This window comes from Pseudopodoces humilis, chromosome 4, assembly GCF_049639895.1.
Source record: "Pseudopodoces humilis isolate 2021_Gansu_Grassland_sample_001 chromosome 4, ASM4963989v1, whole genome shotgun sequence".
NCBI lineage: Eukaryota > Metazoa > Chordata > Aves > Passeriformes > Paridae > Pseudopodoces > Pseudopodoces humilis.
Genome location: NC_142203.1, coordinates 26,529,672 through 26,554,945, shown reverse-complemented (window position 1 = coordinate 26,554,945; position 25,274 = coordinate 26,529,672). Strand labels below are relative to the sequence as shown.

The 25,274-nt window shown below is 38.8% G+C and overlaps 1 protein-coding gene across 9 annotated transcripts in view; it reads left to right on the top strand.

Annotated features, from left to right (window-relative positions):
* Positions 1 to 25,274, top strand: part of ELAVL2 (ELAV like RNA binding protein 2) — an 86,804-nt gene that overhangs the window by 40,190 nt on the left and 21,340 nt on the right. For 6 of the 9 annotated variants that reach the window (XM_088054453.1, XM_005530754.2, XM_088054452.1 and 3 more), the window contains 2 exons: positions 2,691 to 2,931; positions 23,493 to 23,596. In XM_088054453.1, the coding sequence (XP_087910579.1) occupies positions 2,706 to 2,931; positions 23,493 to 23,596 (330 nt within the window). In that variant the 5' untranslated portion in view covers positions 2,691 to 2,705. The remainder of the gene's footprint in view (positions 1 to 2,690; positions 2,932 to 23,492; positions 23,597 to 25,274) is intronic. The other 3 variants (XM_088054451.1, XM_088054456.1, XM_088054450.1) reach the window with 1 other exon arrangement.

Below are 25,274 nucleotides of genomic sequence, written 5' to 3'. Positions count from 1 at the left end.
TGCCAGGAGCAGGTTACCCTTTGGAGTTTGGCACAGAGGAAGAAAATGTTGTTCCTGTTGCAGCTCTTCAGGAAAACTAGATCACGCTTTTCTAATGAGTGCTCCTAATAGATGTATCTGGTTTTTTGGCTTGTGCTGAAGTAACCTCTTGGAAAATACTTCGGTATGCAGAGCATAGAGCATAGAAATGTGTTCCCAGGAATGCTGAAGTTGGACTTCTAGTAAGAAACTCAACTTACACCCTCTTGTATTAATAGGAGATTGAGTTGTGCAGTCTCTGAACACAGCTGACCTCATCAGCTGTTTGGATATGCACTGATTGCAAATGGTGCTTTAAACAGGACTGTTAGGACAGACCCTTCAGAGGTCCTGATGCTGCTCTGTGATTTTACAAGAGGCTTTTTTGTGAGAACTCCTTAGCAGTTTAATTATGAGGCTAAATTTCAGTGATTGATGGATTTCTTTAGTGAACTTCTTGCATTGAAATATGTATTACTGGAGAATTAACCTACTTAATTTTCTCTTGCATATTGCTCTAAACAGTTGGCCTCAAACAGAGTAGGCTGCCCAAATCTTAAATATTAAGATGCCATTAAAAATCCATTGTATTTACCATCTTTTGCCATTCAGTCACTGACCGAGGTAGCAGAGAGCCTTTTGTATATGTGGGAACTTGTGGACAAGCAGACTCTCTGATTATTTCTGTTGCATCTTGCAGTCATAGTCAGTTACTATGGAGTGAGACACAGTAGAATCAGACAGGTTTGAATTGCAAGTACCTTGGAGATTGTCTGTCTCTAATATACTTGCCATGGACACCTTCCACTAGATCAGGTTACTCAAAGCTCCATCCAGCCTAATCTTGAACATTTCAAGGGATGGGGTCACCAACAGCCTCTCTGGGCAAGTGCCTTACCACCTCACAAACTTTCAGTTTGAAGAAATACCACTTTGTCCTGTGCTCTTCAAAAATGGCTCTTTCCATCTTTCTTGTAAGCTCCCTTCAGATACTAAAAGGCCATAATTAGGCCACCCCAAATTCATCTCTTTTCTAGGCTGAACCTGATTCTCTCAGGTTTCTGACAAATTTTGTGATTTGTCACAGGAGGTGTGCTCTGTCCCTCTAATCCAAGCTCTCCTCTGGACTCAATCCAGCAGTTCCATGTCCTTCCTGTGCTGGGCCCCCAGAGCTGGATGCAGGGTTCCAGGTGGGGTCTCACCAGAGCAGAGCAGAGGGGCAGAATCCCCTCCCTCCCCTGCTGCCCACACTGCTTTGGATGCAGCCCAGGACACGTTTGGTTCTCTGGGCTGGGAGTGCTCATGACTGGATCATATCCAGCCTCTCACCCCCAGCACCCCCAAGCCCTTCTCACTGGGCTGCTCTCCATCTGTTCATCCTAGCCTGTGCTGATACTGGGAGTGTCCTGACCCAGATGCAGCCCCTAGCGCCTGGTCTTGTTAAACCTCGTGAGATTCCCATGGTCCCACTTTTTGAGCCTGTCGAAGTACCTCTGGATGATATCCTGAACTTCACGAGTGTCAGCAGCACCACTCAGCTTGGGGTCATCTGCCAGCTTGTGGAGGGTGCACTTGATCTGTTTGTCTGTGCTACTAGTGAAGACATTGAATAGCACTGGTCACAGTATGGACCCCTGAGGGACACCACTTGTGACTGAGGGCCATCAAGACTCTGAGCTGTTGACCACCACTTCTGGTGGTCACTTTCTTATCTATTAAGCCACCCATAGATATTCTCTATTTCAGAGATAAAGATGTTGTAGGGGATTGTGTCAAAGGCTCTACATAAGTCTAGATAGATAACATCGTGTAGCCCTTCCCATGTCCACTGATGGAGTCACTTCATCACAGAAAGGCCACTTGGTTGGTCAGACAGGACTTCCTGTTCTCCATCTGTCTTAGCACAGGTTCTAGGAGGATCTATTCTGTGGTCTCCCAGGCACAGAGAAGTTCTGGAGTGGTCTAAAAGTAAATTAAGTTCAAGATTCAAATTTAACTGTTCTCAGAGTTCAGGCGAGGGAAGAAATAAGAATTGTCCATTTTGGCAAATAAAAGTATTTAGAAACCGGATTCCAGCCTGTGATGACAGAGGTTTGACATGGATGTTGTCAAGGAAGAGTGTGTATTTTCCATCCCAGCACATTCATATGTCCTCTAAATATCTCTCCAAAGTACTAATCTTGATCTCTGCTATTTCTCATGAGAAGTATTCTTTGGATATAGTTAATGCCCACCTCTTTTTGAAAATACTCAAATTCTACTTCCTTAAAAGCTGCATTTCATGTTTTTTCAGTAACCAGTTGTAAGTTGCTAGAAATTATTACTTTTGAAAGAGGCTAGTTTTGTTTGGTAACTTCTATAATAAAAAGGCTGTGATTCCCCTAAATGGAGGGAATGGCAGAGGATGGAAACTAAGCTTTGAGTGCTGATTTCATTTAATGAGCTTGTAGAACATTTATTTGCTTGCAAGGTTCTAAAATATTGTCTTGACTAACAGTTTAATGCCCTTCTGTACTGGTGTTTGCTTGTTCTTTTTCTTGCATGTAGAGGCAGTATATGGCCTTGACAGTACCATTTCTGCATAGTGACAGGTCTTTTAGGTTCTTGTTTGAACTCTCCTACTAGATGCTGAAATACGAATTTTGATGGTTCTTGTTTTCTGTTTTTTTCAGCAGGTAATTGCTGCCATGGAAACACAGCTGTCTAATGGACCAACTTGTAATAACACAGCCCATGGTTCAGCTACCATAAACAATTGCTCATCACCAGTTGATTCTGGGAACACAGAAGACAGCAAGACCAATTTAATAGTCAACTACCTTCCACAAAACATGACCCAAGAGGAACTGAAGAGTCTGTTTGGCAGCATTGGGGAAATAGAATCCTGCAAGCTTGTCAGGGACAAAATAACAGGTTTGTTGGTTTTGGAGTTTTCTGTGTTTTTTAATTTTTCCAACCAGCAGACTTTCAGATGGTATTCTGCAATTCTTTTAAGTTGTGGAATAAAGGCAGAAGGAAGCAGTGCTGATGCTACTGGTCAGAAGAAACCTATATTAATAAAACGTTTGAAATTTTATACCCCAAAACTAAGGTTTTTTTATTTGCATTTCATTTAAGTTAGTTTGAGTGCTATAAATGCTTACAGGACATTTATCTGGGATTCAGAGTACTAGGAAAGAAGATTCACATGTGGAAAAACAGATGTTTATACAAAGTTTCCTTGAATTTTAATTCAACCTCATTGAAGTTAGATTTCAGCACTTGATGCAAAGCTGCTTCTTTTCAGGGATGCAGGTGATGAAGCTTGTACCTTGGAAAAAGGGCAGATTATCTTACTTCATGGGTAAAGCTGGTTTTGAATTGCAGCACTTGAACAGTTTCTTTAGGATGCACACTTGAATCAATTTATGCTCCTTTGCTTCCTTTTTACTGAACAGTCTCTGTCTGACTTCTGTTGGCTGAATTCTGTTGTCTGTTTCCCCTATGGCTCTGAATAACCAGCAGATCTTCCTACAGCAGATGACTTGTTCTTAAGACATTAGGTAGTGGAATGGGTAAATCTGTGAAGCACCCTCCTTCAGCATGGTAGTCTGGGATACTGAAATCACTGCTTTTAGTTGCTCTGGCCTGACCAAACCATAAAGCAATCTTTGCTCTTCAGTGTAAAGAATGTTCTTGGGGATGCCAAAGAAACCAGATGGGGCTGGTGGCACAGCTTGCTGTCTTCAGGTGAAGACTGGCTGATGGAGAATACAAGCCTGTTTTCTCTGTAAGTAATGATTTCAATGCTTTGAAACCAAAGGTCCCTTCTTTAGGTGTTTCCTGACCTCTTGTTGTTGGAGTGGAAAGATGGAAAGTACCATCTCATCAGTTAGTGGGATGGCTATTCAAAGACACTGTCTCTATCTTGCATATCCCACATATTTGTCATTCCTTATCAAAGTTGCTTAGGAAGGACTTCAGAAGCTACTGCAGGCCCACAGAAGTTGACCTCAAGGTCTTCAGTGTTCAAATTGCCCACATCCTTACATGATGGGTCTGATCTTCTATATGCCAGAAGCACACTGTTGATGCTGTGTAGTTTCCAAAGACTCCTTACTTGGGAATAGAGCTGGACTTAATTGTTTCAAGGTGTGATGTTTTCCATATAACATGAAGTGATGCCTGAGAAGGATCCTGAATTTAAACTACATTCTCAGTAGCAGAGAACTACAGAGTTGAAATTATTTGAGATAGATAGATAGATAGATAGATAGTTTTACTACTTTTATCAGAGAGCAGCTCCTCAGCTTTGAGATATGCTTTCAGCTGCCAGAAAAAAAATTCTGCATTGATCTTGTTCCAAAAGGTTTTAGTATTTTAAGTGAGATTGAGAAATACGGTGTCTTACCTTGTAACTGCACTGTGAGCAATACTTCTGATTTAAGTAGCCTGGAGCAAGATAACCTTGTGTTTGTAGATGCTGAGGAGAAAGCTCTCAACTTTCAATCTTGTTTTTACTCACTTTCAGAGAGTTTTGAAAAGCAAATTTTTTCTTTTCCTTCTAAATTCAGAACAAGGATTGTTACCAGGAAGAAATACAATATGAATTTCAGACCTTTTATTGGTTTTGTTCCTCCGTTAAAATGTAACAATTCTTTTTGTCTTTCTTAAATGAACTGTCATGTGTGCTAGTTACTTGATGAGTATCTTTACATTTTAAGTTTAGGGTAGCATAGAAGTTGAAATACACTTCAATACTTAGGATATCAACAAGGTCTGTAATGGCTGGTGTCTCCACCACCCTGTGTCTGGTAGTTTGCCAACAGAGTGAAGTTTGGCAACATGTGGGCCAATCCATTCCTGTCCTTGCCTTAGAGAGCTACTATCCCCCAAGCTCAGTGTCAAAGACTGTGTTTCACTTCATGGCCACTGTCACTGCTCAAGACCAACAATAGGGAGGAAGTAACCATAGCTCACAGACCACTGGGACAGAGATCAGCTTGTTTACCCCAAAGGGCATCATCCAGTGGCACTGTGTGTGAAGTGTGATCTCTGCAGCTGTGCCCAGTTAGAAACCGCAGTCCTGTCCTGAGAGTCAGAGTTATTCCCCCTGGGATTACTGGGTTGCCAGGCCCATGTGTTAAAATTCAGAGATACCATGGCCAGCCACTGTCATCTTGACCCAAATACTCATTAGCATCTGGTGGATTTAAGCCAAGTTATCTCCCACCCTGTTATTTAGCACTCTCTCTGTGATCACATCTGCAGCACTGAAGTGCACTTGCGTTATTGTAGAAGCACAGAATGTTTTCAGTTGGATGGTACCTTAATAAGCATCTAATTCCAACCTCGCTGCCATGGGTAGAGGTGAAAGTGCTTCATTTCCTTGAAGCTGTCTGCACTCTTTAGGATTGAGAGGACTTGAATTTTAAAGCCTTCCTTGTTTTGTTTCCCCTGTGGAAAACCTGTTTGAGGGGAAGGAGGCACCCTGGAGTTCATTTACTAATTTCATGTGAGGAGTTTGAAGTCCAAGTCCTGATTATTTTATTGATTTTTAGCTTGGGACTTATTTGTGAATAAGGGAGTAAGCTGATCTGTGAAGGTTCCTGATAGATCTCCAAGCATGCCCTTCATGGGCAGAACTTTGTGTTGAGGGCAGCATTAATAGTTAAAGTGAAGTCTTCTTTCTCTATTAATGGAAAAGCATTTCAAGTGTTACCAGTAAGAATTAAAGTAGCTGATTGCTGTTTTATTGTTTTATTCAAGGTAAATAAATTAAATGTTGGTAGTATTGACAATTCTAAAGGGTGCTGAACAAGAGTCTCTCTTCATGTAAGAATCCCACTGACAGCAGCATCTGATAAGTGGGTCATGAGCGTCACTTTATCTTCACATGTTAACCAGAGAATCTGTCAGGAATGAGTCACTGTGCCTGGATATTTTAGAGTCTGTGTTATGTGTTAACTCTTACATGCTTTTGATTAATGCAGATGTATATCAATACAAATTATAAAACTGCCATTGTACGTTAATTAATAATAGGTAGGGGACCCTGGTCTCAACAAAGCAACATTACTGAATTCCAGGCAGCCGCTTTAGATAACTGTTTAATTTAGTTTAAGTGCTTATACATATTTAAAGGCAGCAGAGGTAACATTTATCATATAATGATAACATTTTATGTAATCTAGTGTTAAGCATGTATAGTTACAAAAAACAAGCTAAAAATACTCAGTGTTAGGGAAGAGAATAAAATGGAATTAAGTTTAATTATTGGAGCTGTCCCTGGTCAAGCACTTTAAAGAGTACATGCTTTGTGCTTGCACAAGATAGATGGATTTAGCAGCTTTTGAAAAAAAATACAAGAAACAGTAGTAGCTAGCACTTAAAAAGCAAAAAATATCATAGTATGGTCAACATTTTCTAGACCTACTTTTCTGAAACTTGAATATAGGTAAAAATGTGACTAGTCGCCTTAAAAAAAACAATGGCTGCATTCTTTTAATTCCTACTGTCTTTAGTACAATTTCATTTGTACATGTGGAAGATTAATGCTTAATTTCCACATAGTGGAATAATGTTCCAGTTTTCAGTCATGGTTGTGGCATACTTAGCTAAACTGAAACTCATGGAATATAGACTCCTTAATTTCAGAAAGCAGCTAACTCAGATGTTCTAAGTTTGGGAAAGTATTTGGGTTTTTTTTTCTTCAAAGCTTCTGTACTGTTCTTTCATTAAAATAATCATGTACTCATAAAATTCACAACTTACTTTCTTTAAAAGAGAACCTGCTCGTGAATAGCTCTGGTTTTCTTGTCTCCTTGACTGTATTTGAACTGGTAATAATGGTTATATATGGATTAAATTTGCAGTTTAGCATGCCTGCTTGTTCTGTTTGAAAAGTGAGGCAGGATATGCTTAGAGACAGCCTAGGACTGTGTTTCATATTCATAGACTTGTGTATGAACTGTGAAGCTGTGGTAATACTGTTACCTTTAGTACAAGAAGATAGATGCTCTGCTCTTGAAGACTTCATCAGTTCCTGCTGCCTTCTATCATCTCTGCTTGAAGATAAAGAGTAAGTCCACTTTAGGACATGCCTGCTCATCACTGTTACATGGTGTTTTTTCCAGACTTGGTCCAGCTGCCCTGCTGTGGAGCTTACATGCTGTTGAGTCTGGTCCTCTTACACACTTTTTTCAAAAAAAATCTGGATTCCTGTTTGTCTTGTGGCTGGCAACTGTCTGTCAGACCACTGTGGTGGTGTTTCTTTATGGTCAGCGTTATAGGTTTACAAGAGTAAAGTTCAAGTCTTCTGTGACCCCTTTAAAAAGTACATAGGCTTTTGCAGTCTAGAGTACAATCCAGAGTACTGTTGTCTAGTCTGCAGTACAGTGATGGATACTCATGTAGAGGAAGGGTCACATTTTTATCTCTAACATGTTTCTATAAGACTAAAGCTTACAGGGTATCTTGTTTAATTTTGTAGATTTCATCTTGTCTTCTTGAAGACAATAGTTTCTCAGATATTTTGAAGTATTCTCTCTTTCTTGTGTTACACAAAGTGAAGATGTAAAATGCAGCACACAATTCATATGTCTAGAGCTGTAGTTCTAGAAAAACTGCCTTAAAGTTGAATTCTTCCATAAAATCGTTGAAGCAGCTGTGTCAGTATGTTTGCAACTAAAGTTTGTACAGACGGTTTCAGTTCTCATGCATGTTCTCAGTCTTCATTGAAGTACCATGGTAGTAAATGCAAAGGATTCTGAGTTGGTCATAGAAACAGAAATTACAGAGTTGGACATAATGTCATCAGATGGAGCTCGTGTTCTTCACAGTGGTAATATTGGTCACAATTCAGTATTGGCCATGTATGTGCATCTGATCAGTGCAGTGTTGTTAGGAGGGACTCTTCTCTATCAGATTCTTGGTTATGGGGCACTCGGTCTCCCCTAGTGCAGTCAGAGGAAACGCTTGTCACAATGCTGAATTAGTCAGCCGGAACAGCTGGGGCCATGACTTGGAGAAGGATTTTCTTTTCTGAAGGGTAAGTGGCCTGTTTCAGCAGAGAATGGATGAAAAGTTGATCTCTTAGAGAGGGTTCTTACACTTGCTGTGACTTGCACAGCAATCTTTTGATAATCAGGGGAAAACCCACTTGTGTCGTTAGTGGGAGCAATACAGTTTGTGTTATCTGACTGGCTGCTTGAATCTAGAACACGTGAAACTTGCTAAGCTCTGCAGTGTTCACTCCTCCTATCATAACATTGTAAATGTTAGTGTCTGGCAAGGGCAGATCTGTTGGAAACCTTATGCCTTGTCAGTGCTACTGCATATCTAAAACTCATGACTTTGGAAGTGATCTCAGTTGAGCCTGGGCTGCCAGTTTCTTTCAAGTCTCTTGTCACTGTTGCTCTGAGCAGTCTTAGCTTTCTCTTCAGCTCTAAATCTTTCACTTCCCTTAATGGAAGTCTAATTTTAGGGTACGTAAACTAACCTTACAGGAAGATCGAGAAAGAAGATATGATCATGCTTTAATATGAGGCTCTTAATTTGATGCTTCTTACTGCCTTGAAGATAAGGTAGGTGGCAAAGTAGGTTTTACTTTTTATGTCCCAGAAGAAGGAAGCAGGAAGAGAGAGTTTGGTGTAGCTGTGGAGGGGATTAGTGTTTAAAGTTACTTTATTTACAGTGTAGAAAGTTTTAAGCATTCCCATGAGAAAAAAAGAAAATTTTGAGCATAGTAGGGCAATGAGTAGCTGGAATTTCAGGCACTTGTTCATACAGTATGAGTGCCTGATACAGTGAGTACCAATGGATGAAGAGAGCACAACTTCATCATGTTTCAAGAAAGGCTTGCTATTTTTTTAAACTCCCCAGATCTTTTTCCTTGTTAGCCTTTACTCCCAATGTGTTTGATCTTTGCAGTCCTATGTCGCTCTAATGCGTCAGATGTTTTGTGCACTTGGCTGGGAGAGTAGAGTGATTTGGTAGCTAAAGGAAAAACTGGTTGATGCTGCCTGCTCTTCAGTGGTGTGCTGAGTCTATAATATTCAGGGGTACTTGCTAGCTAGTGTTGGTGGTGTGCTGAGGTGAGTGAGCTTTTGTCAGCCTGGCAGTTTCTGATTAAGGCAGGGTTGTGGACAGAAGGTGCTGCCTGGAAAAGTGTATCTTGCCAGTAGATTATGTTGTGCAAAGCTTGACTAAAATGTGAAGTTAAGAAGAGAAACCAAATGGGATTGGAGGCAAATTTCTATTTATATGAATTTGTATATGTTTGTGGTGACAGACTGCTCTCTGGTGCATCTTGCTCAAGACCTTGAAGCATAGATCTTTTGGGGATGGGGAGGGTTGGTCCTAAAATCACCTTTGTAATTTTCAAGTTTGTTTCAAACTCTGCTGATGTTAAAATGCAGTATCTGGTGTGGCCTAGGGACCTGGTGAGTTACAGCACAAAGTTAATAAAGTGATTTTGAACTTCATGTGCTTGTTGCAGAAAAGTGCAGCAGCAGAGTATTGGCTTACTTAGCTAGCTTGGGTGTTTATCATCCTACAGGGATAATCCTGAAAGAGTTAAGTTTCAAAGAAACCTTACGTGTGGACCCAGAGCACAACTAACATCTTAAGTCTCCTAACCGGTTGTAATTAAATGGTTCAACGTCCCTTCCAACCCAGGCAATTCTGTGGTGTTTCATATTTCTGATTGCTATTTAATATTACTGAAAAATATTTAGCAGTATTTACTGTACCTTTACATAGTAAAGGCATAATTTATTGTACTTCACATGTCTCCTGGAAGTGAGTCATGTAAACAGGTGAGATTAAAGAAAATTGTTTCGCCTTGTGTTGCTCAAGATAGCACTTAATTGTCTTTCTACTTTCGCAGGCACAATGCTGTTTTGACTTTTCAAAGTTCATAGGCTTTGTTTTCACAAGTAAAGGAGGTAGAAAAGACCTGTTTGACTAACCTGCCAGAGATTCACTCATAGTGCTAACTTTGTGGAAACAAGCTCTTTTTTAAAATGGTTATTCATCCATATATTAACCTGAGCTAATGAGTTCATCTCAATATATAGCATAAGCAAGAACTTGATGTTCTAAAAATTTAACTCTTTTTATATGACTAAATATAACTAGGGACCTTTCTGATTGCTGAATCACTCTGCTTTTCAGCAAACACTGTGCCTTTTGATGGAGATGATTGCAATATACATTATCCTGCACCTTTCTGCAAACAGATTACCATTCACTTTTGTCAGTGGCTGCCATAACTTGCAAGAAGCTGTGAAAGCGTTGGGGTTTGCAAACTGGCTTTGGTCCTGTAGTGATGTGGACTATCTCACATGCTTTTTGCTTCATGCTGGGAGTCCCAGGCTGCCAGTTTGATATATCTTACACTGTGTACTTTCTCGTATGTGTATGTAGGTATGTGTTGCTGTTACATCTTGGTGATCAAACAGATAGGCCAGCTGCTTGAATAAATGTTTGATTCTAGTGGAAGCTAGTGTGTGAGGGGCCTCTCGTTAGGCATACATTTTTACAGTGTAACTTCTTTTCAGGGTAACTGTGCTGTGAAGTTAGAGCAAAGTATGGAGGTATGTTTCAGTGATTTCTGTCTCAGTTTGGGTAGTGATGTAACTGACCTGTATGCCCTGGAGCTATTTCACTCCAAGGATGTCTCGTGGATTATAAAGACCTGTATATCCCTACAGAAAGTAGATATTTCCTCTTCACCTCCACAAGCTGAGTGGTAAGTAATAAGACTTCAAGATGCAGGTGGTTCTAATAGATTCATGTTTGGTCCATGATGTATTGAGGCAGCTAATATATTGTGTTGCAGAAGCAAGACCTTAAAATCCATGCAAGGAACTTTTTAGCTGCATGTGTTTATTTTCTATAAAATATATGTATAACTACATTTTATTTTCTTTTATCATGGTACTTAACAGGCAGCTCACTGCCATTGTGGTTTTCTGTGTACAACTGCAGAAAAGGGCTTACTCTACTATTCTCTGGAATTTTTCTTCCTGGAGTATGTCAAGTCAGAATGGAAATAGAAAGCTGTACAATGCCATAGAAGAAAACTATGCAAGCCTATGGCTTTAGTGACCTAATACTTTAATCCACAGTAAAGAGAAAATAACTGAGAGGGCTCAGATCTTGTACTTTATTTTATGATTCCTTTAATATTTTTTTTTAAATCTACTAATTCCCACAGTTATCAAGGACACAGCCATATTATCTTCAAAATTTCTGCACTGTTGACCAGCTGTTGCAATTACTTTGTTTTTACCTTTGCTTATTTGAGGCATTTAGCAGAATTTACTAAAACAGGAGATTTTTAATCTGAATTCTTTCCTGTTTTCTGAGTTTCTGGATCTGTTGTGGATAAAGTATTCTTTGTAGTCTTTCTTGTAGCTGTGGCTTTGTTCATGTTAAACCAAAGCTCTTTTTGAAATGCACTTGGAGCCTAATAATGCTGAACAATTGTTATGAAGTCTTGCATCTATAGTAAGATGTGTTGATTATTTTAGTTCCACCCCCTCTTCCCCACCACCTTGTAAACTAAAAATGCCAAGTTTACTTGTGGAAGAATTTTGCTGTATTCATGTAAGAATTAATTGTTGTGGAGACGTACTTAAGTTTCAAATAATGAAAACTTCAGCTTTTCTCAACATATTATTTTCCTATGTTCCTTTAGCAACTGCAAAGAGAAATGGCTTTTTCCAGCTATTTAGTATTACAGATTAGTAGTTGTTCTTGTTTGTTAATTGCAGCTGTTAAAACTGAAAAAAATGTCCTGCTTGTTCATACTTTCAAGCACATGTTTTTTGAGTTGACAGTTAAGACTTGGGAAAGAAAAAATTATGTTTTGAGGACAATTTACTATTTTTTTTACATTTTTTTTATTCATTGGTAAAGACCAGAAAAAAAAAAATCAAAACAGAAGCATGTGATTGAAAGTAACATTGGAAGTTAACCTGTGAAGAAAGTTCCCTAGAGCAGGGAAATAATTTTCAAACTTGACATCATGGCACATTCCAGGATGTCTTTCAAAACTCTGAGGTTAAATAGCAGGTAAACACCTGGACAAAAACCAAACCAAAACAACCATTCCAAAGCAGTATGTATTTCTGTGAAGTTTTGGAAAAGAACTTATGTTCAGGTGTGTCCTGCTTTTGGCTGGGAAGAGAGTTCCTTTATTCTCAGCAGTAGGTAGAGTGCTGTGCTTTGGAATCAGTATGAAAACAACGTTGATGGCACGCGGCTGGTTTGGCTGTTGCTGCGCAGTGTTTACCCTGAGTTGAGGACTGCTCAGTGTTTTGTGCTCTGCCAGCAAGCAGGTGTGGGAGCATAGCTAGGGCAGGGGACCTGAACTGGCCAGCAATGTGTTCCACACCATAGAACCTCACACCCAAATTAATAATCTGGGGGAGTTACCTGAATTGGGGGCTGCTCGCAATTCAGGGATAGGATTTGGTATAAGCCAGTGGATGATGATTTTTTTTTATCTGTCACTTGTTTTCCTTGGTGTTTCTCTCCTTTTTTGTTTTATTTTATTAGTAGTATTTCATGTTACTTTGTTTCAATTACTCAACTGGTCTTCACTGGCAAGCTTTTTTTTTAACTTCTCCCGTTTTTGACAAGGATGTGAGGGGGAGTGTTTTTAGATGCGGCTGTGTGCTCCTAGTTGCCAGCTGGGCTTAAACCACAACAAAGTGTTGTGCCAGTTTTTAACTTGGGTGAGCACATTGCCACAGGTTTTGAAAACACCTCAGGAGTAGAATAAAGTGCTCTACATCCACTTGCTAATTTAAGGTGACTAGGTAGAAACAATAAGGAGAATATGTAACACTGCTGGCTGTATTCCTGACAAAGAGTAAACTGAATGCAAAAGACAAAACTGGGATGCTTGGAACATGTTACTACTAATAATGGCAAAAATTAAGGGTATAGCTAGCTTCCAGAAAAGTACTTGGTTTGGCAAATTCCATGGTGTTATTTTACCTTGGTGTGGTAAGGATCTTCTCCTTGTAATATGACAAGCTAGTTTGTAAGAAAGTCTGGGTGTCTAGTTCAGTCTTCATTATTTCAGGTAGCTTGTGGCTGTTATGCTTAAACATGAGGCAGTAATGGGCATCATTCTCAGTGTTCTTCCTCCTTTAGTGTCCATAAGTATTCGCTGTTTCTTGTGCAGCAGTATGCACCTTCCCATGCAGTTCCTGCTTCCAACCACGCTTTCTGGCATTTTTCTGTTTTGACAAATAACCTGTTAATAACCTTCAGTTGTTGTCTCTTCTGGCTTGTTGAACATCTTTCATCAGGTTCATGTAATGCCTAGCATCCATTGTACCCCCACCACTTTATCCTGATGCTGCAGGGAAGAACCAGAACTGCGCTATCACTTTTGTATCCAGCAACAACAAGCTTGTGTTGGTGAGGTGCCAGATGAAGAATTACAAGGCAGGAGGATGGCACCAAATTAATAAAGAGTTGAACCTGGCTTTGAGATTATACATAATCTACTTGCTGTGTGGCAGGATATACTGTCAAATACTTCGATCAGTGTTTGATCCTGAATGAAAATTCATTCTTGAACTTCCATTATTCCAGATCTAGGGAAATAGCTGAGCAATGGTTTGGGAGAAAGGCATTGAAGTATCAAATACTGAAATCTAGTAGTGATCATAGTTTACAGGTGTTTTCGTACATGCTGCTCAGCCTTGCCTGCTCAGTGATGTATGGGTTGTGTGTTCAGTAAATAGAATCCATCTGCTGAAACTATAAGCAAACTTATTTGTTATTTAACTTAATAAACTAGGGATTGTTCAATGACATACGCAGGTTCCCTCATTTCGCTGAGTTGTTCTTAAAACTCAGTTCAAGCCTTAATGCAAACTAAAATATAGTTTGAAGCTTGAACAGTGACTTACATTACGAGTAAATAGAAAGGTTGATTGTATTCTCTAATTAATTTAGCCCTTCTTGTTCACATTCATGTAGGGAGTTTCAGATACAGTGCTACGCTTAATTGAGTTGTATGTCTGAGTTTGTGCTCCTGGCCTTATTCAGTGCCAAGATAATGGTGTGGTAGTCTCCAAGGCATTAATCACAGATGACAGTAGTGACTTAAGAATGAGGCAACTTTTGTAGAAGAGCTGGTGCCAGCTGAATGATACTTCATCTTGGCTCACAAGTCCTCTGTGAGGTTTTCACTCTGCAGGATCACTCTAGCATTATTATAGAACATTCCAACAACTTGAATTGCAAAATCCACATAGACAAAAGGGTTGGATGCTTCTTACTTCTATATCTGAAACTCTGTTAAACTTTCCATGCTTCTGAAGTTGGGCTGGAGTCTATTAGTATTATCTTTTCTACGGCCATGCTGGCTTACTTTCAGAACAACGTTGACTACTACTTGCGGCTTTTAGGTTGATCTTTACATAATCCTGTTGGTTTTCTGTAGTGCCACTTTTGCTTTGGTATACTGGTCATGGAACAGATCTTCACCCTGAAATTTTAGGGGACTTGCAAAAATTGAGTCCATGAGAAGAATTTTAATGGGAGCTTTATACATGGTCTTTGTATGTTGTCATGGATGTTTCTTTTAACAGCGTTCTTCCACCAGTGCATACAGCCTTTGGAGTGATGAAAGGCAGAATAAAACCTGTAATGCCAAGTTTCTGTGAATTTGACTTCGTCCTGAAGCTGGCTTGTTCTTGCAGTTTAGTGGATTTTTGCCAGTTAACTTCATACACAGACACAGAAGCTTGTGGCTTTAAGCACAGTTTGGTTTATTGAAAACAGTGCTTGTAAAATGATCATTTACATGGCTGGAAGCAGAAAATACATTACTGTTCACTAGAAAATGGACTGTTCTCTTCCAGTTAAGGTCTGGATGGCAGTTTTTGGAGGACTTAAGAGTTGCCTTACTGAAGGCAGCATATGTAGCTGAAGTTAAATTATCAAAAGAAATAAGATCCTCAATCTTCTGGAATTCCTGTAAGTTCTCTTTCTGTAGACTTGTAGGCAATAAATTCCAGTTTTTAGAGTCAGAGTTGTGTTCTTCACTGTAATAATGATGTAAATAGTATGCCCTATTTTTTTTTTTTCAAGATAGGTTTTTTTACCATTTCTTCTGTGATACTGATGTTCTTACCAGTTATATTCCTATAGCTTAGTCTTTTGCAATAAGATGTTTTTTGCAGAAGTTGAAAGAGCCTGGTATGTCTGAAGTGATTGTATGGTGACTATTGTAGAAAAATCCCATTTTTTAACTGTATGCTTCTCGATAATTTTTGATTGTTCTGTGGAAATGTATGAATGTGTTACTTGCTGTTCAGATTTCTAATTTTCCAGAGTATGATTGGTTAGTCTCTGCTTAGTTTCTGTATTAGACCATGAAAATTGTTTTATACCTTAGTGGTATGTATTAATTTTAAGATGTATTATTAATGAGGTTGTAAATGTTTTGGGGTTTTTTGTTGGTTTTTTCTCATTCTTTTTTATATGCCTATTGGGATGGTTATTTATGACAGTTTTGGATTTTCTCTTCCAAAGTTTAGCATTAACAGGATTCAATTAGTGGGGCTGCTTTGGTTACCTTACTTTTACCTGTTAGTGAGAAACTTAGAAACAACAGCTCTTCTTGCTCTTTAAAAGGAACCAGTACATTTCATAGAACTCACTCAGTCTTACTTGATCAGTATATTCTGAAAAGGTTTTGAGAGCTCAGCTGATTCTAGAATATGTCTTGACTCAGTTTTTTGTGGAAAAAGTTATTACCTGATACTCTTAATTATTTATTTTGTTTGACCTTCAGACTTTACAGGAGTGTTTTACTATTCCAGACAAGATGCAGGATTATCTGGTTACTCTGGTAATGTAATCAGCAGTTGCTTCCAGAAGTTAGCTTGCTCAGCCCTTTGACTGGGTATTCCATAGCTCTGATGGGAAACAGCAGCCAAGGACTCCCTCGTGTGGTGGGTATCCCAGACTTCCAAAATAATTGTGCAGCATTGTCAAAAACCTGTTCTGGTTCATGCCAGTAGAAAGTGTGCTTTGAAATGATGCAGTTGGTTGGCTGTGGGAAGAAATGCAGCAATGCAGGCTCTTCTAGTGCTGAAGTTGCTTTCCTTTCAGCACCTGCTAGTTATCTGGTAGTAATACCTTTGTATACTGCAGTGGGTAGTGTTGGGGGGAAAAGAAGGTACCAGCTGTGTGCTTAAGCAGAGTAGTTCTACAGCACTGTCTCTATATTCTGCTGGGGAAGACAGGCTTCTTAGATATGCATATTATCTTCAGCAGCAGCTATTTAGAGAGGGAAATCATGAGAACACAAGTTTAGATAGCTGGACAGCAGAGGAGGCATCAGGACCATAGGCCAGAAATGTCCAGGGACAAACCTTTTGAAGTTTCTGCCCAAAAACCATTGAGAGAAGACCTACTGGAATACCAAGATGCTTTAATCAGTCATGAAATAAAACTACAATATTAACAGCTGCTCTCTAATCATGGTGTCGGGCAGAAAGTAATATCCATTCTTTGCAGGACCTATAAAAAAAATGTTGCAGGACTACCAAAAAGGCAGCATTTTAGTTCACTGGGCATTTGTGAGGGACTCCACCTCTCTTGAAAGGCCTTATTTAACTACCATTATGTTAAAAATTGTATTAATCTACCTTTCAAGTCTTACTTTTAATGTATAGCACATAGTTATTGACCACTTTTATGCAAAATGAACAGTTCAGATAACTGAACTTTTAGAAACATAAAATAGTTTGTTTTGGAAGGGAACTTGAAAAATCATCTAGTTCTAATCCTCCTTCCTTAGACAGGGACATTTTCCCCTAGAACAGGTTATTCAAAGCCCCATCTAGACTGGCCTTGAACTTCTCTAGGTATGGGGCATCCACAGTTTCTCTGGGCAACCTGTTCTGGTGTCTCACCATACAAAGAAAGCATTTCTTTCTTGTACCTGATAAGTCTTCCCTCTTCCAGTTTAAAGCCATTCCCCCTTCTCCTATCACTACTTTCCCTTGTAAAATGTCACTTTCCAGCTCTCTTTTAGGCTCCTTCTAGGTACTGGAAGGTGCTGTACAATGTCTCCAGAGCCTTCTCCAGGCAGAATAAACTCAGTTTTTTTAGCCTGTCCCCAAAGGAGAGGTGCTGCAGAATCCCTTCCCTCCCCTGCTGCCCACACTGCTTTGGATACAGCCCAGGACACGTTTGGCGCTCTGGGCTGTGAGTGCTCATGGCTGGGTCACGTTCCAGCCTCTCATCCACCAGCACCCCCGAGTCCTCTTTGGCAGGGCTATACTTACTCCATTTTCTGCCCACCCTTTATTTGTCCTTGGGATTGCTCCAACCCAGGTTCAGGACTTACACTTGGCCTGGTTGAACTTCATGAGATTCTCACAGAGGTGCACACCTTTCAAGCTGTCTAGATCCCTCTGGATAGCATCCCTTCCCTCAAGAGTATCGATGGTACCATGTAGCTCAATGTTGTCAGCAAACTTGATGAGGAGGGTGCCCGTGATCTTGCTGTCCATGTTGGTGACAGAGTGAAACAGGGCCTGTCTCAATACTGATCCCATATGAACACTACTTGCTGCTTGTCCTTGATGTCCACTTGAACATTGAGACACTGACAACAACTCTTTGAGGGAAAATCCAGCCCATTCCTTAGTGACCACTGAATCCATGTTTCTCCAACTTACAGACCAAGGGCATTGTGTGGGACAGAATCAAATGCTTTGCACAGCTGTGTGTAGGTGACATCAGTCACTCTTCCCTCATCCACCAACACTTCAACGCTATTGTAGTAGGCCACCAAATTTGTCTGGCACAATTTGCTGGCTGTTGTCACTCCTCCTTTTTCTTTGTCTTACCATAATTGGAAGATCTGCTTCATGATCTCACACTCTGAGATGAGACTGTTGAGCCAATAGTAACCCCTCCTTATTTATTTCCCTTTTTGAAAACGAAAGTTATGTTTCCACTTTTCCATTTAGTGGGAACTTCATCATGCCACAGCTTCTCAAATACAATGGATAGTGGTTTAGCCATTTCCTCTGCCCATTCCCTTAGGAGCCCATGGGTGTATCTGACCAGCTCTTGAGGACTTGTGCACCTTAAGGTTCCTTAGATGGTTTTGAACCTGATGGTTTTGTACAGAAGGTGGTTCTTCATTTTCCCAGTCCTTTCTTTGCCCTCTGTGACTTGGGCAGTATGGCTGGAGCCACTGTTGCTGGTAAAGGCTGAATAAGGAAAAGTTGTTCAGTATCCCTCTGTATTCCCTATATCCCTGATAACCAGGTCATCTTCCTGTTCCAGAGAGGGCCCACATTTTCCCTAACCTTTTATTTCATCAGCTTTCTATGTAGATGCCTTTCTTGTTTGCCTTAACATCCCTGGCCAGATTTAATTATTTAGCTTTCAGAGGGGGTTCTATCCTGCTTTAAGGAATGTTGCTGCTACCTTTAAAAGCAAAACATTAAAAATGGATAAGTGTCACCTCTATCACATCTACTTTACATGACCTCTTTTCTCTTTGGATAGCGTCTATTTTGTTCTGAACATTGGACAGCAGAGGCTTTTCTTTGGGCTTTTACAGCTGTGTGCATTATTTATAGTTTATAGGAAGTAGTTATGAAACAACTTGGGTAGGATACAACTAGTTTATTTGTGGTTCTTCTGTAGGTATTGTGAATTAGCTTGTGTATTTTTGAAGCTAAAAAAGTCGTCTTCCAAGGGATAATAGTAAATGCAGGAGCGCTGTGACCATAGATAGCTGTGACTTCCTACTTACTTACTTGAACTTGAAACTTCTTTGATCTTTTGGTGATTGGTACCTATGAAGTCTGTCTGCTCTCCTTTCCTAAATACTGAATCAGTGTGTTCATTACTTGTTTTCTAATGGTAAATTACTTCATTTATGCTTTTCTTGTGTACACTTGGATGTCAAATCAGTCTCTCGAGCAGTCTGATTAGACTGATTAGAATTAAATTGTTTGAAATAACTTTTTGCTCTTCTCTCAAAATCCTTTCCATATATTGATTGTAGTGCTAAAAAGCAACTTGGCATTATCTAATTAATTAATGTTTAATTTGCATCATCATATATGTTGATCAAGTCATATTTATGAAGCTCAAAAACATAAAATAAAAATGGAACAGTTTCCCCTATTAATAACTGAACAGCAAAGTGCTTTCTTGCACTTTTTCATGTTCAGGCCACAGAGGCTGAACGTTTGTCAGTCGCTAATGGATATAGCGTGTCTAGGTTCAAAGAGATGCCGAACTGAAAGTTTTTTGCTACTTCTTCTTGAATTTGACTTTGTTACAAGTGTCAGTTACATAAAACATAAAATGAAGTTGATAATTGTGAATTTCCAGTGTGAGCTTTCAAATCATAACTTTGATTCTAACTTCTTTGCTGTCTTACAGGTTAGATGCAGTTAGATGCACTGCTTCTACTATGTGGCTTTTGGTTTTTCAGACTTTTTTGAAGAAAAATTCAAGTCGTATTGCTTTTCCCCATTTATTTCTTCATTTCTTCCAGATCATGTCATCATTTTTACTTTTCCTAATTCAGTGACTTTTATCAGTCATTTAACTAACTGTTGGGATTTTTCTACTCTATGTTCTCTTAATATTCATAGTGTTGAAAGCGTAAAATCTAGTAGGAGGTTTACAGAAATATCTTTAAACAGGTTTGTGAAGTAGCTACAAGAACTATCCAGGAGTGTAAGCTCACTTGATAGTTAAACAAGAAACTCTTGACATTCCTTTATTTAGGATAATCTGAATTTAATAGTACATGTTCATCTGACTTATGAGATAAAGAGCTGATGACACAGGTAGTATCTTGTCTGTGTTAAGGCTGAGTAGGCCTTAATTTTGAAGATCCTCAAAAAGCAAAACTTGTTATTCAAAATACCTAAACACATAGTAACAGGCAGAGCACCAGGACAGTTAACTTGGAGAGGTGTAAGAGTTTTTTCAGATGGTATCATTAATCACGAATTAGAAACAGGAAGTCAAAGCAAGAGCCTACTGGAGCTGACCCTGTCTTAGCAGGAGACTAAACAGCTTTTTGATACACATTTAAGTCTGGGGATTGTTTAACTTGTGGATAGCTATAGATTTACCTTCTTTCTTCTGTCACCTTTTAGCAGACTGAGACACATAATCTATTTTTGAACCTTTTACTACACTTAGAGACAAATGTGTGTTCTGCAGGACATGGCTGTCCTGGCAAATGGAGTTCGGTGTGGAAGCAGCACAGATGGAAGAGTCCAGTTCAGTCCTTATCTTCAGGCAATACAACTAGTCTCTACATTCATTAAATAATGAAGTTCCTCTTAAATATCCTAAGTGGCAGCTGATTTACATCTCGCTTCTCCTTATTTTGTCTTGAAAGCAAATGTTCAGACATTGAGGAATGAGGAAAAACTGCACAGGAGGACTGGTTTGAGTTGCCATGGCTGGTTGCCTCTAATTTTGACTAAAATTTGCGCACAGTACGTGGTGGTCTCTCTGTCTGAAGCCCACAGTAAAATGAGACTTCCCTTTGGCTTGTACAGCTGTAGTAGTACTTGAAGTTTGGACTGAAATTCTTTTCACTTAGAATTTACAAATTCATTTCTTCCTTATAACCCACTTTGTACTTTCCCATCCCCTGTCAGACATAGCTTAGAATGAGAATCTGATGGGGTGTTTGGAATAACTGCTTCTAGTATGTTTTATTAATGCTTGTCTGAATTTTCTGCAACTCATCCATCTATGACCTGACAAACCCCTTAACAAGTGGTTAATATAAGCAGGAAGATGTGGTTCCTCAAACACTGATTGCAGAAATTGGGTTTGATTTGAATTCACTGGCATTGCTTGTTCTAAGTCAACATTTGCCTTCCTTATTTTCTGTGGTGATTCTTGACTCTCAATTATTGTTACAGTCTAATTGAACCACTAATCTTCAGGCATCATTTTAACGTCTAAGAAGTTTTGTATTTTCTTAACCTTTCTAAATAAATAAATGAAGAAAATTTTTGTATTTTAGATGATAACCTAAGTAAAACAAAACTGAAGTAAATAGAATCTAATTCACAGATTCACCAAGGGTGAAAAGAACTTCTGGAGATAACCTAATAATTTCCTGTTTTTTCAAGCAGATTTTTCTTCAGCAGGTTGCTCAGGACCATGTCCATTCAGACTCTTGAGTATCTCCAGGAATGGATACTTTACAACCCCTGTGATTGCCTGTTCCAGTGTTTTGCCACTGTCATGGTGAAAGCTCTTCTTTAATTGTAAAGTCATAGAATAAAATTGCATTGATTATTTCAGACTTGTTCTGAATAAATTATTGGGTTTTTGGGGCCACCTTCCTAGGCTAGTGTCCTAATATTTAACAAGTTTAACTGTTGGAGTGTCTCCAGAAGAACGGTCATGAATTGAATCCTTTGTAACAGCTGTAAGCTCTTTATCTGCTGCAGTCTGGGTGTTCTTCATATGAAAAGCAGATCACATCGAGAGGGATAGGAGAAATAATTTCTTACCATTTGTTCCTGTTGGATCTGGAATGAGTGAATGTTGTATTGGAAACATCCTGTAAGAAATAGCTTTCTCTTAGAGATTTTAACATCTTTTAAGGTTGTTTAAAAGGGCTCCTCAGGAGATGAATAAGAAACACCTGAAATCAGCATTTCTCTATTAAGAGATAACACTGAAATCAGTCATGCACAAAAGAGAGATTCTTCTTTTTTGGAGATGCTGTTGGGAAGGGTTTCTGCAGACAGTGAGAGTGATGGAGGTGACAGATATAGAAATTGCTCTACTGTAATAAGTAAAAAGACTTGTAGGATTAGAAACTTAGCAATATCTAGGCAGAGCTCTGAATGAATACAGAAATGCTTTGGGCTATTTCCATATGGAAACATGACGAACTGTTGAGGCTGAAGGCATGAATATCTTGGAGTCTAACCTCCTGCTCAGAGCAGGGTTCTCTAGAGATGCTCAGTCCCCTATCTTGTTGGGGTTTGGATTCTCTGTTAATGCATGTATTAACCTGTTCATGGATCCATCTAGACAATTTAAGTTTGCCTGAGGTATTCTAAGGAGGACATGTGATAGAATGGAAGTTGCTTTGGGAAGTGGGGTGGTGGTGTCCTCTGACCTTGGTGCCATGGCATAATAAGTGCAAAACTGTAAATGCCAGTGATGATGGGCTAGTTAGTAAACCCTCTTACGGTATTTAATTAAGTGCAAAATTTCCTGTTGTTTTTTTTTTTGCCTTACATACTATTAAATGCATACTCTGTAGATACTATACAAGAATTTGACACAGCATGGCTTCCATTATATCTTTATTGGGCAATAAATGTGTCATCTGTGCTTTATGCAATGTTGTTTAGCTTTTATATTGTTGTGTACCCAAGCTAATCATACTAACTAGCATTTTGTAAATTAGATATGTCTAATGCTTCCCCATGGCTTGTTGACTGATTTTTTTTGTTGTTGTTTTGGTGTCTTAAACCCAAAAAACCTCAAACCAACAAACAAAACCACCTCAGAGTATGGGAGTATTTCTAGAAAGATATGTACTAATAAAGGATAGTATTCTTGTTAAGTGTAACTTTTCACATTTTCCACCTATTTGCATTCTTATGCACTAAAAGTACATAGGGACAGTATACTGTAGGTTTTGAAGTTGTCTATAGATGACTACTGCTAAACTCAAGTGCTTAGGTAAAATTAATGGTTAGAAAGGGGCTATTTTTCAGAGATAAAAACGAATTAATTTTAATAATTGAAAATGCTTTATGTCCATTTGTCATCTGAATTTCCAGCACTAAAAGACCTGAAAATAATAGTGCAAAAATACTTTGGCTGATACTTAGTTCTTGATCAGGTACTTTGACCTGTTGTCTTGAGTATTGAAACAAAACGAGCCTTTAAACTCCTTGTTACTGAAAGGCTATATGTAGTGTATAAATAACATGTGTAGAATTTTTGGCTTCTAATTTGGCTCAAATTCTAACATTGAGTGACTTTCAAATGTATTCCATTTTCAAGCAGTAGTCCATAATTTTGCCACTATACTTTGTATGTTCAATAAAAAAGTTTGAGTGAGTACTGGATTCCTGATGTCACTTCAACCTTGATACTTCTGCAAATCCTCTTGTGTCTAACAGATCATAACACACTTCTGAGCCTATTCTTCTTACCAGTTTTTAAGTGTTTCATTAAACTGAATGTAGCAATTTCTGTGTTGAACACAAAAACAGAGGAAGCTACTTGAAATCTACCAATGTTAGTGGGAAAATTAGATGTTGTGACCCTTTGTAGTTTTGTTCTTTGGAGTGGATACTGTTCTTCAGTCTATGCGATGTTTGCTCAGAGTGTCTGTAGGTTTTAAACAGTTAGTTATTCACTGTGTAGCACTGCAGATGTAAAAGTCTAACAATGTCTTTTGTCTTTTTAACCAGGACAGAGCTTGGGTTACGGTTTTGTGAACTACGTTGACCCCAAGGATGCTGAAAAAGCTATCAATACCCTGAATGGATTGAGACTTCAAACTAAGACTATAAAGGTATGTAGTGTTAAAATAATTAAAAGGAACTGAACTATTCTGACTCCCTGATTTGTTCTACATTTACAAGTGTAACAAGCATTCAGCAAATGTCAGTAGAATAAACTGGGATTTCCTGTAGTAAATAGTTCTTTGTAGTCAATTTATATTTAGAGTTAGATTAAGTATAGAAAATTGCATTTTCTTAACTCACTTAACACTTTAGATGTACAGTTGAATTGTTTAAATCAAGAAATTGTTATACTTTAGTTGAGGAAATGCAATACTGCATATTGTTTGAACACGGTGTGCTTCTTCATTTTCTCTAGGATGCTATAACTGCCTTATTAGTCCTTCAGGTTTAATGTTGCTAGTTGTCTTGTCCCTCTTACAAATCCTTAGAATGAAATGCTGAAATAACTATTGGTTATCTGTGAATTACTCTATTTCTAGGGCTCTGGTCTTTGTCTCTAATGTTAGGTTTTCCTGTCTTTTTCTGTCATGTAACAACTCCTCGCACACTTGTTTACTAAATTCGGTTTCTCAAATTCTTAGAAACAAATGTTGAGAGTTATTTTTCTTATCTCCTCTTTTAATCCAGTAGCAGAAGACTGAAGATACTCATTTGAGCAGCTGAGCTCTGAAATTCTGAGAGAGAGGATATTAAATAAAACTATTATGAAAGGCAGACTTTTGAACATATTTCACAGGTGTTGGTGCCTGAAGACAGGATATGTTCCAGCTAGCCTGTTCTTCCTCATTAAACAGCACGGTTTGCTAGATGATCTCTTGGATATTGGCTGCCTTCTAACTAGGAGCATGTTTGAGTCATGAAACAAAGTTCACCCCTAAAAGCATGTGTACTTAAAAACCAGTGCAGAGCCACTGAAAGACAACTGAGACAAAAATGAGATAACAGTAGTTTAGGCTGAAGTGTTTTACCTGTTCTGTATTTATATGATTTGATAAAGTGGATTACACTATTTGAAATTTAAATATTATTTTGTAACAATAAGTGGTGACTTATGGCACACAAGTGTGGATGAAGGACATGGACAGATGTGTTGCTGCTGAAAGCTCCCTGTTTGTTTCTGGCAGACTTCTTGCCCATAGTCATCTCTCATTTTCTACTCCGGGGGGAAATTGCGCAAAGTAATTTTGTGCTCCAGGACTTTTTGGAGCTGTCTTTTGCATGGTGGTAAGAAGGTTGTTTCTGTTCCAGTAGTGCTGTTTTGCACGTAATGCCTTGGATTGAGCCAACATGACTTGTATGTCCAGGCTGGTAAACTGGAAATTCTGTTGACTATATAGACAAAAAAAAGGAGGTGGTTATAGAAAATCAAACGAGGTCTCCCAAATAAAAATATTCTCTTCAGGGAGGTTGTGGTAACTTACTTCACGCCGGCCATACATGAATTTTTAATCTTCTTCACCTTGTAAGTGATTAATTTAATAAATTTTCACCTTTAGAAAAAAGGTGAAAATTGCGTAGACAGATACACGTTATGACGGTGATGCTTTTTCTTTCCTGCCTTCCCAGGATTAAAAAGTGGCATTGTATGTTAGATACCAGACAAAGACCTTTGCAGTGAGACTAAAGCTTATGTCTTTGTTTCCAGGTGTTTGTGCAATAGATATCTTTAGCTAAAGCAAGTCTACAACTCTGGAGTTGTCACAAGTCTCTTTGCCAAAATAAAGA